We start from the raw sequence: 15158 nt of genomic DNA on the forward strand, positions 1-15158 counted from the left end.
GAGTATTTTTTGTCTTCAAGTATCATATTAACCTTCTTTATTAAAAATATACATTGAAACTTTTTTGTACAAGAAATGGGCCTATGAGTCGTTTTCCTAAATTTTTGTTTTCTAGTATTCTCCTTGTTGCTGCATTCTTGTTTTAAAATTTTTTTTTTTTGGCTTCAACAATTGGACCAATGAACTATTTACACTATGTGGCGGTTCCACGATCGCATTTCAAAGATATAGTGGTCAGCGAAGTCGGGAGTTTTTTGATAAGGTAGACTCCAAACCATGTCATGCTGATACATTCCGTGCGGCTCACAGAACAATTTTAGCGTATATTTGTATCTAATGGAGGAACGTTTTTGAATTTTTTCAGGTATTCCAACTGGGGTTTGGATTCCGAGATTCAAACCCTTTTTCTGACGCTTTGTGCCTTTATTTTAGTAAAAACACTCCTCTGTTTTCAAGCGTCGGCCATGTGACAGTAGTGACGAAACGCAGAGCCGACTTAACGCCGCGCAATCTAGTTTTTTTTTAGCTAGGTCCCGAAATACCAACTTAGACGGACTTGGTTGGTATTTGACGATGGCACTAAGCTTGCTCACGCTGCAAGTTTTTAAAATACTCAATACATTAATTCGTAATAAAATGAGTTTCGCAAGAAAGGTGACGCGAGGAAATCACGCCGGAAACGTATTATCTTGCCCATCACACAGTGTCTGGTTTGATTTCAAGTACTATCTGTCACGAAAGAATATAATTTGAAGCGAGATGCGCAAAATACAACGGTAATTCTCGGGAATTAACTTTAAAATAACTGAAGGCTTGATATATCTCCTTCAAAATAACGCCACCCATGCAACATAATAGTAGTCTGATTAGAACGGTAAACTCACGTTGTTCATTAAATTTAAAGTAAGTAAACTCGCGATATTCCGATCACTTTTGGGTTTTATCCGACTTGCGGTCCGGGAGACCTCCTCAAAACTTTTTGCGGTCCTTCAACCTAGCAACCTTGAACCACCCTGAGGTAGACAACAAGGTACCGGTAAAATTTCAACCTACAGCTGTGTCTTGTATCTTTTGGTATTTCGATTCACGTTGAGACTAGAGGCATGAATCCTTATTGACACACTTCCTTAGAATTAGAGCTCAACCGCGATATCGGCCCGATATTGCGTGTTTGCCGATATATATATATGATATCGGCAGTAAACGGCCAATATATATATCGGCTATATATAACAGTTAAAAAACATGAAAGTGTTTGTAAAAGTTGTTTATTTACTGTTGATTGTGATAATTTTTAATGGATATTACACTTACCGGTATGTGGTTTATTGTTTTTATACATAAATTACACATGAGGGAGCACCAAAGTCTTCAGTGCTTAAAGGCACCAAAAAGAGCTTAATCCGCCCTTGCGTGCACCACTCCAATTTCACAAGTCTCATTATCTTTTGTACTGCTTACGTGCGGATATTCATGACAGGAATGTTTTGCTATCAGCTAACCTCAGGATAATTGCCTAGAAATCTTGTATATTTGTTTTGTTATGATGTTCTCGATCTACATTCTGCGATACAGAATTTAATGTTCAAGTCTTCAGAAATAAAAATTTATATTGTTGAATAAGTTGAATGAGTTTTCCTTTTGTGAAATTATTGTATTGCATTGACAAAAATATTTGTCCGGCCTGTTTTCAACATAGTTTGAGTCATCTAGCCCGCGGTCAAAAAAGTTTGGTGACCCCTGCTCCAAATCATCTGAGTTTAGATTTATACATATAAACTGGAATCTATTGAACCCCAGTTCGGATGAGAACAAACATGACGTAAATTAATTACGCACTTCCTGATAAAAAATGCCATTTCAGTTTACTTTTTACATTTTGTATGTACTGTGTGTATTTACAGTATTCACCAGGCAGCAGTAGTTGTCGTTATTTTTTAATGAAGATGGGAATCGTATTTATATACCTTGCTTTCGTTTTGCTGCACATAATATCAAGTGAAATAACAGGTAGTATATATAATGCATAAAAATGTGAAATGATATAAAGAAGTGCTTTGTTAATCAGAAATTTTTTCAGTATCCTTATTTGGACAATTTATCCATTTTTGTCGATTTATTCACAACTATAACAGTGGGCCTACTGCTGCTTCACCAAAAAGTGCTAATTTTTTATTCAAGGTATTCAGATTATAGTGCAGTAATTAAAATCGAAGATTGCCACCCTGTCTAAATATAATTAAAAACTCAAATGCGGACCTCGCGTCTGGTGACCGTTAAACACCCATCGACAATTATTTGTAGCATTTTACGCTGAACTATATGATCTAATGCGAAGAAAACATTCTTACTTTTGCACAAAACATATAAAGAGGCTGGTTTGAACAATTGTTTTAAAACTCTTGGTTGATTAACAAATCCCTTACAAATAAGTCGCGAGGAAAAATAAGACAAATATATTTAAATGTTTGCATATAATATTCAGAGGGTATATGTATTCACAAGTGGAGAAATGGACGATTGGTTTCTGAAGGTGATTGTGAAGAACCCAACGCGGAAGGTATTACATAAATTATAAAATGATGAGTTCAACGATAATTGGCATTTCATATGTTATGAACTGTATGACATGTAATGTACTATTGTATTTTTCACGGTCATAAATTTAACATGTATATAGAATGAACCAGATATTTAGCGATGCTTTTTTGTAAATCTCAATTAGGTAATTTTTGGTTTTTACACGTCTATATATATATATATATAGCTTTTTGAGTTGGAAGAAGAGACCAATTAATCTCTATTCATAATCAAAATTTTTGATTAACATGTACTGAATTGTAATAAAATTCATCAATCCACTGTTTTTCTTTGGTTTGTGAAAAGCAAAACTTGAGCCCAGAATTCCTGTACAGGTAAGGCCGCAGTTCAGATGTAATATTTGGATTTAAAAATCACAACATGAATTTCGAAATGTTTCGGTTTGTTTATTTGTCTTTTTAATGCAAGCAACAACTCGCCAATTCTGAATAATTGTGTGACTGCTTGATATGTAACATTTGCACAATTTTATTATAGAAATTATTTCACACCTACGAAAGAGAGTAGAAGCTGCAAATACTGAAGGTAACCTTTAACCTCCCGGAAGCAAACAAAAACTAAAATCATTATTGTACTTGCCTTTGAATTCTAATGTAACCCTAATAATTCATTAGCATATTTTACCCAAAATTTAATGTCATTGACTTTGAAGTCAGTTTTAAACTTGGTCCCTTTTGCATTAAGTTTGAAGACGGAATTCGAGATGTCGTGGTTATAACATTTGTGAACGGTTCATAATAAAATGTTTTTTAGGAATTGACTCTGAGATGTAAAAATATATAAAGTGTTAAAAACAATGCGTAGATTAAACACAGAATCTTACAAATGTGGGTCTTCTTAAAATCAGTACTTTTGTACATATCACCGAGACACCGATGATTGTGTACAGTCTCAATCGAATCGTGAAACACTGCATAAAAAAATATTACCACATGCCTTTCCTTAAAATTGTCACCGTATTTTAGAAAACCAAGTAAAAACAACATCTTGTGGAGAGGCTCAGTCAAAAGACGCAAAAATATGGAATGAAACAGGCGGAGTTTTTGACATTTATCCAGAGTTCAATAAAATAGAAGTTTATTGTGATCTAACAACCGAATGTGGTGGATGGCTGGTATACATTCAATATCATTTTGATAGCAACTATAAATCATGAGAATGTTTTGAAAATATTTTTAAAGAAGTGTTTAGTTCGCAGAATGTGTATTTTCATACTTTGTGGAGTATATGAGAAAAACTCTTTATGTTAGGAAGACGGTTAGCCACGATGATAAATTTATTTATATAATTAATACTAGGTGTTTCAACGTCGCATGAATGGTCAAGTCAATTTTTATCGCGTTTGGAATGAATACGTGAATGGATTCGGAGACTCTGCCGGCGAACATTGGCTCGGTGAGAGATCTTTTTTTTCACAAATAAATCATAAAAATTCAAAAAGTAACATCTCGGACCAATATCATCTTTTGAATAGATTTATATATACGATTTATTATCATCCTTAAAATCTCTGTGAATGCTGATGGGAAAGAAATGACTCTTTGAAATGTTAATCAGACAATTATATTTTACGTATAAACCAGATTCTGCTTTACATTATTTAGTTATATGGTAGTGTACTGATAAAAAGTTGAAAACTTCCACTGTCGGACCAAGACCTTTATAACAGAAATATTATATACGTATTTATATTTTATTCTTGCGACAAAAATTCTAGCGATAAAGGTTATTAGAGTCAATACTCCCGAGAGGTACAGAAATGTTGTATTTATTTCATTTTGATAAGTTGAAAACTCTTTTAAGGGCTTGATATCTTGCATAATCTAACTTCAAGTAGAAACTATGAACTTCGCATCGACATGGCCGATTGGGACGGAAACAAACGCTATGCGAAGTATTCGTAAGTTAAACACTTCGTACTTATAGTCATAAATTATTACCAAACTTTACTGGAAAACTTAATTCGGTATTAAACAATCTGATCGTATCAATATTTTGCTCATAACTATTAAATATCTATCGTTCATCAAAAAGAAGTATTTTTCTACTAGCCTACACGCTGTCAATATCCTTGGTTGGTTCAACGCGCTTTTTACTTACTGTGTGCAAGTCACCAACAGGTTATACTTAACCAGTAGATATAGGTAAATAATACGACCGAACCGTGGTAGATTTATTGCAAAGAAGGTTCAATATCACGTGAATGATTACACATTTAAAATCAGGTCCATTTATGCAAGAGTTCTTTGTTTACTAACTTTCAGTAGAGGTTACGCGAGACTAAGTCTCAATATTCTTACTTCCTCAAGGCGTTTGCGATAGTGGGTCAGGATGCGGATAATGCAAGGATGCTGTAGCGATGCTGGATGCTCTTGAGTTGCATATTTCGTTTAATAAGACTATTTCGAACGGTCCTTAAAAAATATACAATGATAGCGTCAAATTTAGCCATTAATATTTTAAGACTCTATATCAGGGGTCGGCAACTTTTGTCGCTCGTGGGCCAAATGTAAGGGTTGCAAGTCATTGGCGACCGCACATATTTTTAGAAAGTTAAAAGCCAAACGGATGCCCGATGAATCACATTTTTTTTTTACGCAGATCAGAACTTGAATTTTAACAGCGCGCTAAGACTGCGCCAACTTGTGAACTCAACTTGGTCGACGTACTTTGAGAACAAAATTTACAAATGACATTCAATGAGAAACTTCTTGTTGCATTACGCTTTTCTAAATAGGACACTAAACGAAGCAAAGATTAATACATTTCATAAATGGGAATCACTAATCCGAGTTCTCAACTTGTTCTTTCTAATGTTCATTTTCGAAAATAATTGTTCACATGCATTTGTACTTCAAAACATCAATGTGAATCTTTTTTGCATGGTTTGTCAAATATGGATAGAGTTTTCTACGAAGAAGATACTTTTTATAATAAAAATTAGGCAGTGATACATCTCTCGAATAGAATATAGTCTCATTTCCTCATTGCATTGCATCTCAAAAAATTCCATTTGGATATTTTCTGAGCCATTGAATCCTTTGAACTGCGTTTTGTTTCCATTAAACGAGTAATTGTGAATTATATACCTGTAGCTTATGATATAATTTAGTCTACACGTGTCCCACAATATTCTGTTACGTAAAGAATACAATCGCGGGCAGTGAAGCGTCGCGGGCCGGATTATATTACTCCGCGGGGCGGATCCGACCCGCGGGCCGTAGGTTGCGGACCCCTGCTCTATATCTATACTGTTCTATATATACATGCAGGGATAATATATGATGTTTTAGGATTTTGTAAAGCATATTGCCCAAGATGAAATGATTGAAAAAATCTCTTTTTCATTTTCAAATTGACCTCGATAACTGGACATAACCGCAATTACCCATTTTTAGAAACTTCCGAGTAGGAAATGCTCAATCATCTTACACACTCAGCGTTAGTGGATACTCTGGAAATGCTGGCGATTCGTTTACTGAGCACAATGGATTCAAATTCAGTACAAAAGACAGGGATTTTGATACTGACGAATCCAGGAATTGCGCAGTTACCTACAGAGGTGCTTGGTGGTATGATGAGTGTCACAGGTCCAATCTTAATGGTCATTACTTTGTAGGAGGACACCATGACTCTTATGGAGATGGCGTAGAGTGATTTGCGTGGAAAGACCATCGATATTCATTGAAATTCACAGAAATGAAAATAAGAATAAAAATATAGGGGTATGTGATGTTCTATAAACATTTCAAAATTCATACAAAATCTTTTTATTGTTGTTTAGAAAGAAGCAAAGTTTATATTTTTGCTAAATATTGTTCCAAATATATATATATATATAAAATACTTTTATCCAACAAGAATAAAACATATTTCAATTTATTATCCCTTTAAACTCTGCCTCCCATTAAACTTTCATTCAGTAAACAAACCCATATGTTCGCAAAATATTACGAATTTCTCTATAAAATGATTTTTTAAATTTTCGCTTTATCCTTGGTCTTCATTCATGATTATTATGCACGTTATTTCATATCCACATTAGTAATTTTGATATAATAATTAAGTGTAATATATATACATGACATTAGATTTGATTTAACAAATTCCATTAAGTATATACAAACTGATTATTACAGTCTTTTTATTCTAATTTTCTAAGTGAATACAATATATATATATTTATTTTCATATCTTATGAATTGAAATTTCGTGAAATTTTCTCACTCAAGATGTGCTACACATTGGCAACACAAATCAAGTATAAGGTATAAACTATTTGTGTCAAAGAGGAAATTTATCTTCAGGTGTACTAAATTTCATAAATAATCAATTGCGTTTCTGATATTTCGAAGCAACTTCAAATGAATTGTATTGCATATAAATATCAATTGCATACACTTTGATTAACAATTATAGTATCGTGTTCGAGACAAATGCAAATATTTGCCTCCATAAATAGACGAGAATAATTTTTTTGGAACAAGAACTTTGTCATTTGAGGCAATTATGTATAAAGCTTACTTTAGATGCTTAGCACACTCTACTAAGAGTTGGGATCACACTTGTCGACAACTACCCTGTTTGTGTTGGCATGCTCGTATTTTGCGTGAGGAAGAATTATTGAACTCGCTCGCTTTGTTTTTCTTCGTTTTTTGAATCAATAATCTCAATATTTCCATCACTGGTATTCGAAATATTACCAAAAATTTCTGGTTGTAAGCTTGGTCTTGTGTGAGGTTCAAGTCTATAATCTTTACTTATTTCATTTATTTGTCAGTCAATCATTTTAAATGTTCTTTACTGCTTGTTGAGTAACCTTCTCCGTTTATTTTTCTTGTTCACTTTTTGTTTTGTTCTATCGAATTTCGTTCTGTTCTGAATTTGATTGTCTTTTACTTATGTCTTTATATCTGTCCAACTTTGGAATAAAAATTTCGCATGCGTCTTTTATATGTCCATTTTGTTCACAGATCCTACACCAGGGGTCGGCAATCTTTTGTCGCTCGCGGGCTGAAATTAAGGGTTGCAAATCTTGGCGGGCGGCACAAGAAGTTAAAAACCGAACAGATGGCCGACGGATCACAATCTTTTCACAGAGTTCAGAGGTTGAAAGTTTAAGCAGCGCGCGAAGACTGCGACAACTCGTGAACTAATCTTAGTCGTCTTACTTGAGAAAAGAATTTACAAATGCCATTAAATGTGACACTTTTTGTTGCATCACACTTGATACGTTTTCGACATCCCTAAATGGGACGCTGGATGAAACCAAGATTAAAACATTTTATGATAGGGAATCGAGTATAACTTCCAAACATCGATGTGAATTTTTTCGCATGGTTTGTCAAATTAGGGTAGAGTTTTTCCTTCAAGAAGATACTTTTTATATAAATCGAGTAGTCATATATCTCTCGAATAGAATATATATTCATTTCCTCATTGCATTGCATTTCAAAATATTCCCTTTGAATATTTTCTGCGCCATTGAACCATTTGCACTTAACATCAACTTAACTTCCCTGCGTTTTGTTGACATTTGTCCAATTATAGTTAAATTATAGGCTCATTAAACGAGTAATTGTGAGTTATATACTTGTCAGGTTATAATATTATTTAGTCGACACGTGTCTCACAATAAATTCTGTTACGAAAAGAATATAATATAATCGTCAAAACAGACGTTTTGTTACTATAATTTAATGAAGCGTCGCCGTAAGTTGCTGATCCCTGTATTACACGTTGGGGTCTGTGCCGGATATTTATCAAAGAGTTCATGGACCTTTATTTTAACGTAGATTCTAATTATTTTTTTCCTTAATTCATTTTTTTCATAAAAGAATCTACGTATGCCATGTGACGTTTCCATGGACAAACCTGCTATTTTTATAATAAATTATATTTTGAATCCTAATCAAACAGCAAATGATAATTTAATTGTATTCTAATCTAGGGAAAAATTGAGAGGGCGATATTGGAAAGGAGTTAGCGCAGACAGTTAGTTAGAAGAGTGGAGCGAACAGAATAGGTTAAATGAGGCGCACGAGATCAAAATAACATTGAGTGAAAAACACGATTGCTCCAAATAATTTAAGTTTAGATTTATACATATAATATAAACTGGAATCTTTTGAACCCCAGTTCGAATGAGAACAAATATGACGCAATGTAAATATGCATTTCCTGATAGAAGACGTGAAAATGCCATTTAAGTTTGCTTTTACTTGTATGTACAGTTACTTGTATGTACGTTGTGTATTTACAGTATTCACTAGCCACCAAGAGTTCTCGTTAGTTTTGAATGAAGATGGGGATCGGAATTATATACTTTGTTTTCGTTTTGATGTGCATAATACCAAGTGAAATAACAGGTATATATAAAGCATAAAAATGTGAATTGATATGAAGAAGTAGTTTGTTAATTTAAAATTTCTTCCGTAATTAATATCCACCATGTATATATATATATATTTAAAACTCAAATGTGGACCTCGCGCTTGGTAACCGGTAAACACCAGTCGGCAATTATTTGTAGCTTTGATTTTAAAACTGATTGTTTATTAACAAATCCCTCAGAAATAAGCCGCGAGGGAGAAGAGAACAAATATATTTAAATGTTTGCATATAATATTCAGAGGGTATATGTATTCACAAGTGGAGAAATGGACGATTGGTTTCTGAAGGTGATTGTAAAGAACCCGACGCAGAAGGTATTACATAAATTATAAAATGATGAGTTCAACGATAATTGGCAATTCATATGTTATGAAGTGTATGACATGTCATGTACTATTGTATTTTTCACGAGGATTAATTTAACTTGTATAGAAAGAACCACATATTTAACGATTCTTTTTGGTAAATCTGAATTATAGTTATTTTTTGTTTTTACTCGTCTGTATATATATATATATATATATAGCTTTTTGAGTTAGCAGAAGGGACAAATTAATTTATATCTATAATCAAAAATTTCGAATAACATGTACTGAATTGCAATAAAATTCATCAATCTGTTGTTTTTCTTTAGTTTGTACAAAGCAAAACCTGAGCCCAGAATTCCTGTACCGGTGCGGCCGCAGTTTAGGTGTGATATTTGGACTTTCAATTCAAATCATGAATTTCGAAATGTTTCGATTTGTTTATATGTCTTTTTAATGCAAGCAACAACTCGCCAATTCTGAATAATTGTGTGAGTGCTTGATATATAAAATTAGCAAATTTTTATTATAGAAATTATTTCACACCTACGAAAGAAAGTAGAAGCTGCAAAAACGAAAGGTAACCTTTAACCTCCCGGAAGCAAACAAAAACTATAATCATTATTGTACTCGTCTTTGAATTCTAATGTAACCTTATAATTCATTAGCATATTTTACCCAAAATTTAATGTTATTGACTTTGAAGTCAGTTTTAAACTTGGTCCCTTTTGCATTAAGTTTGAAGACGGAATTCGAGATATCGTGGTCATAACACTTGTAAACGGTTCATACTAAAATGGTGTTTAGGAATTGTCTCTGAGATGTAAAAATATATAAAGTGTTAAAAACAATGCGTAGATTAATCACAGAATCTCACAAATGTGGGTCTTCTTAAAATCAGTACTTTTGTACATATCACGGATGATTGTGTACAGTCTCAATCGAAGCGTGAAACACTGCATAGAAATATTACCACATGCCTTTCCTTAAAATATTCACCGTATTTTAGAAAACCAAGTAAAAACAACATCTTGTGGAGAGGCTCAGTCAAAAGACGCAAAAATATGGAATGGAACAGGCGGAGTTTTTGACATCTATCCAGAGTTCAATAAAATAGAAGTTTATTGTGATCTAACAACCGAATGTGGTGGATGGCTGGTATACATACATTATTACATTCAATATCATTTTGATAGCAACTATAACTAAAATCATAAGAATGTTTTGAAAATATTTTTAAAGAAGTGTTTAGTTCGCAGAATGTGTATTTTCATGCTTTGTGGAGTATATGAGAAAAACTCTTTATATTAAGATGACGGTTAGCCACGATGATAAATTTATTTATATAATTTATACTAGGTGTTTCAACGTCGCATGAATGGCCAAGTCAATTTTTATCGCGTTTGGAATGAATACGTGAATGGATTCGGAGACTCTGCCGGCGAACATTGGCTCGGTGAGAGTTAAAAATAACTAATCTTTTTTTTCATAAATAAATCATAAAAATTCAAAAAGTAACATCTCGGACCAATGTCATCTTTTGAATAGATTTATATATACGATTTATTATCATCCTTAAAATCTCTGTGAATGCTGATGGGAAAGAAATGACTCTTTTAAATGATGTTTAGACCAGTGGTGTAGCATCCACCCCCGCAACCCCCGCGGTCGCGGGAGGGCCCACAGTGAAAAGGGGCCCAAGCGGTTATAATTTAGGAATTTAAGCCGCAAAACCCAAAGCTGCATTGCGAAACCAGTAATGCACATCTTATGACTTATGTCTTATAACGTTGATGTTATTTCTTCTCAAATCGTTTTGTTACGTAACAATGGCAGGGATCAGTCGATTTTGGGCGTTTTGTGGTTTGATCGCACCGGCAAAATTACGAAGGCTGTCAGAATGATGTCGGAAGCAAAACCTCTCAGTGGCGCACATAAACACAGAAAGGGGCAGAAGAGGAGGCACGTATGAAAAGAATTAAAGTAACCAAGATAAACGGCAAATTTTAGGTTAACATTGCCTTTTAATAGCGACATGTTAAGCTTTTTGACGAAATAAAAAAAGCGTTGTTTTAGCTTATGTCCAAGAGTTTTCAGGGCCATTTCCACGAAATATTTTTGCGGGGGGGGGACGAGAGTCTTGCTACGCCACTGGTTCAGACAATTATATTTTAGGTATAAACCAGATTCTGCTTTACATTATTTAGTTATATGGGAGTGTACTGATAAAAAGTTGCAAACTTCCACTGTCGTACCAAGACCTTTATAACAGAAATATTATATATATACGTATTTATTTATTCTTGCGACAGAAATTCTAGCGATAAAGGTTATTAGAGTCAATACTCCCGAGAGTTACAGAAATGCTGTATTTAGTTGAAAATCTCTTTTAAGGGCTTGATATCTTGCATAATCTAACTTCAAGTAGAAACTATGAACTTCGCATCGACATGGCCGATTGGGATGGAAACAAACGCTATGCGAAGTATTCGTAAGTTAAACATTTCGTAATTATAGTCATATATTATTACCAAACTCTACTGGAAAACTTCATTCGGTATTAAAAATCTGAGCGTATCAATATTTTGCTTATAACTGTGAAATATTTATCGTTCATCAAAAAGAAGTATTTTTCTACTAGCCTACATGCTGTCAATATCCTTGGTTGGCTCTACGCGCTTTTTACTTATTGTGTGCAAGTCACCAACAGGTGATACTTAACCAGGTAAATAATACGACTGAACCGTGTTAGATTTATTGCAAAGAAGGTTCAATATCACGTGATTCTCGTTATGATTACACATTTAAAATCAGGTCTATTTATGCAAGAGTTCTTTGTTTACTAACTTTCAGTAGAGGTTACGCGAGACTAAGTCTCAATCTTCTTACTTCCTCAAGGCGTCCGCGATAGTGGGTCAGGATGCGGATAATGCAAGGATGTTGTAGCGATGCTGGATGCTCTTGAGTTGCCTATTTCGTTTACTAAGACTATTTCGAACGGTCCTTAAAAAATATACAATGATAGCGTCAAATTCAGCCATTAATATTTTAGGACTCTATATCAGGGGTCGGCAATCTTTTGTCGCTCGTGGGCCAAAAGTAAGGGTTGCAAGTCATTGGCGGCCGCACATATTTGTAGGATGTTAAAAGCTAAACGGATGGCCGATGAATCACATTTTTTTTACATAGATCAGAACTTGAATTTTAACAGCGCGCTAAGACTGCGCCAACTCGTGAATTCAACTTGGTCGACGTACTTTAAGAACAAAATTTACAAATGACATTTAATGAGAAACTTCATGTTGCATTACGCTTTTCTAAATGCGACACTGAATGAAGCAAAGATTAATACATTTCATAAATGGGAATCACTAATCCGAGTTCTCAACTTATTCTTTCTGATGTTCATTTTCGAAAATGATTGTTTGCATGCATATGTACTCCAAAACATCGATGTGAATCTTTTTCGCATGGTTTGTCAAATTTGGATAGAGTTTTCTACGAAGAAGATACTTTTTATATTAAAAATTAGGCAGTGATACATCACTCGAATAGAATATAGTCTCATTTCCTCATTGCATTGCACTCAAAAAATTCCATTTGGATATTTTCTGAGCCATTGAACCCTTTGAACTGCGTTTTGTTTCCATTAAACGAGTAATTGTGAATTATATACCGGTTATGTTATAATAAAGTTTAGTCTACTCTACACGTGTCCCACAATATATTCTGTTACGTAAAGAATACAATCGCCAAAACAGCTCTGTTGTAGCCATAATTCAGTGAAGCGTCGCGGGCCGGATTATATTACTCCGCGGGGCGGATCCGGCCCGCGGGCCGTAGGTTGCCGACCCCTGCTCTATATCTATACTGTTCCATATATACATGCGGGAATATTTTGATGCGTAAAGCATCTTGCCCAAGATGATATGATTGAAAAAATCTCTTTTTCATTCTAAAATTGACCTCGATAACTGGCCATAAATACAATTACCTATTTTTAGAAACTTCCGAGTAGGAAATGCTCAATCATCTTACGCACTCAACGTCAGTGGATACTCTGGAAATGCTGGCGATTCGTTTACTGAGCACAATGGATTCAAATTCAGTACAAAGGACAGGGATTTTGATACTAACGAATTCGGGAATTGCGCAGTTGCCTACAGAGGTGCTTGGTGGTATGTATGGTGATTGTCACAGGTCCAATCTTAATGGTCATTACTTTGTAGGAGGACACCATGACTCTTATGCAGATGGCGTAGAGTGGTTTGCGTGGAAAAACCATGAATATTCATTGAAATTCACAGAAATGAAAATAAGAATAAAAGTATAGGGGTATGTGAATGTTCTATAAACATTTCAACATTCATACAAAATCTTTTTATTGTTGTTTAGAAAGAAGCAAAGTTTATATTATTGCTAAATATTGTTTCAAATATATATATAAAATACTTTTATCCAACACGAAGAAAACACATTTCAATTTATTTTCCATTTAAACTTTCATCCAGTAAACAAACCCATATGTTTGCGAAATATTACGATTTTACTCTGAAATGATTTTTTAAATTTCGCTTTATCCTTGGTTTTTATTCATGTTTTATTATGCACGTTATTTTATATCCACATTAGTGATTTTATTATAATAATTAAGTAAAATAATAATACATGACATTAGATTTTAAACTATTAATTTCATCAATTACAAGACGAATATTAGTTTTTTCATTCTAATTTGACAACGGTAGCGGCAGAATGTGGTAACAAGACGGTAATTCGGGAATGACATTATTGAGTTCGGATAAAAAAAAATTTTTTTTAAATTTATTGTGACAATGGATATATATCTGTATGTATGCTTTTCATTTATTTGTTTTTGGTTGACAAATCAATAAATCTATCTATCTATAAATAGACGAAAATAATTCGTTTTGAACGGAAACAGTCATTAGAGGCAATAATGCTTACTAAGATGCTTGACACACTTTACTAATAGTTGGGATCACACTTGGTGGCAACTACCCTGCGTTTGTTCGCATGCTCGTATTTTGCGTGAGGAAGAATTATTGTAGCCTTCTCGCTCGTTATTACTGCTCACTCGCCCATCGAAATAGTCGTAGTTCGCCACATAATTTAACCATCATATCACCATTTTCATCCCCTGGTATAGATATGTAAATCATCGCCCTAATCATAAATGCCTTACTGTACTTGCTGATACACATTAATTTGCCACTTTAAATCATCTACAATGTGTCACTGAGTGGATAACTTATTGATTCTTCCGCGACCCATGTCAACTACCCACGTATCGATGTAAATAGATTTTTGAATCTGAATCTCGCTCTTATTATTCATTCTCCTATCTGCGTATAGTTATTCTTTCTTGTCGCAGCACGTTTTTGGGCGCGATTAGTTTACTCTGACTAGATAGGCAACTTATGTAAATATTGGATAGTTCTTAAACGGTGTTAATTTTTAGCACAACCATGTTGTTTGAGAGTCTTAGGCTTTGTTTGATAGTTACCGGAAAGTTTTGTACTAATTCGCCAACCCATTATAGCCTTCATGTTGGAAGTGGCCTTCATGCTGTAAAACCAGAGCCATTATATAACGGCTCTGGTACAACAATGTCGTAGATTTATATGGTTGTATAAAAGTTTCGATGGCATTCAGTGCGGATCAGATTGGGAACCCAAAAACATATCAAACATTATTGCAGGGATACCGTTGAAACTGAAAGTACCGAACCTACTGACACTACAGGTTTGTTGCCAAATAATGCTTCTTGATTGGCATAATTAACCCATCAACGTCACGCGATTAGTATGTATGACCTGACCGCAAGATGACGACAAA

The 15158-nt window shown here is 34.1% G+C and overlaps 1 protein-coding gene and 1 pseudogene across 2 annotated transcripts; both read left to right on the plus strand.

The window, feature by feature from the left end:
- The first annotated feature begins 1339 nt into the window (after window positions 1–1339).
- Window positions 1340–7532, plus strand: LOC120343002 (microfibril-associated glycoprotein 4-like). The gene is made up of 7 exons (XM_078111146.1): window positions 1340–2010; window positions 2486–2560; window positions 3079–3126; window positions 3567–3715; window positions 3900–3996; window positions 4405–4501; window positions 6000–7532. Exons 1-7 carry the CDS (start codon window positions 1884–1886, stop codon window positions 6256–6258), a joined length of 852 nt encoding a protein of 283 aa, XP_077967272.1. The 5' UTR covers window positions 1340–1883; the 3' UTR covers window positions 6259–7532.
- A 903-nt stretch (window positions 7533–8435) lies between these two features.
- LOC120342664 (microfibril-associated glycoprotein 4-like) lies at window positions 8436–14510 on the plus strand (annotated as a pseudogene). The gene is made up of 7 exons (XR_013474871.1): window positions 8436–8969; window positions 9234–9308; window positions 9832–9879; window positions 10309–10457; window positions 10659–10755; window positions 11694–11790; window positions 13304–14510. The product of XR_013474871.1 is annotated as a microfibril-associated glycoprotein 4-like (transcript).
- The last annotated feature ends 648 nt before the right edge of the window (window positions 14511–15158 follow it).

Source organism: Styela clava, chromosome 3, assembly GCF_964204865.1.
Source record: "Styela clava chromosome 3, kaStyClav1.hap1.2, whole genome shotgun sequence".
NCBI lineage: Eukaryota > Metazoa > Chordata > Ascidiacea > Stolidobranchia > Styelidae > Styela > Styela clava.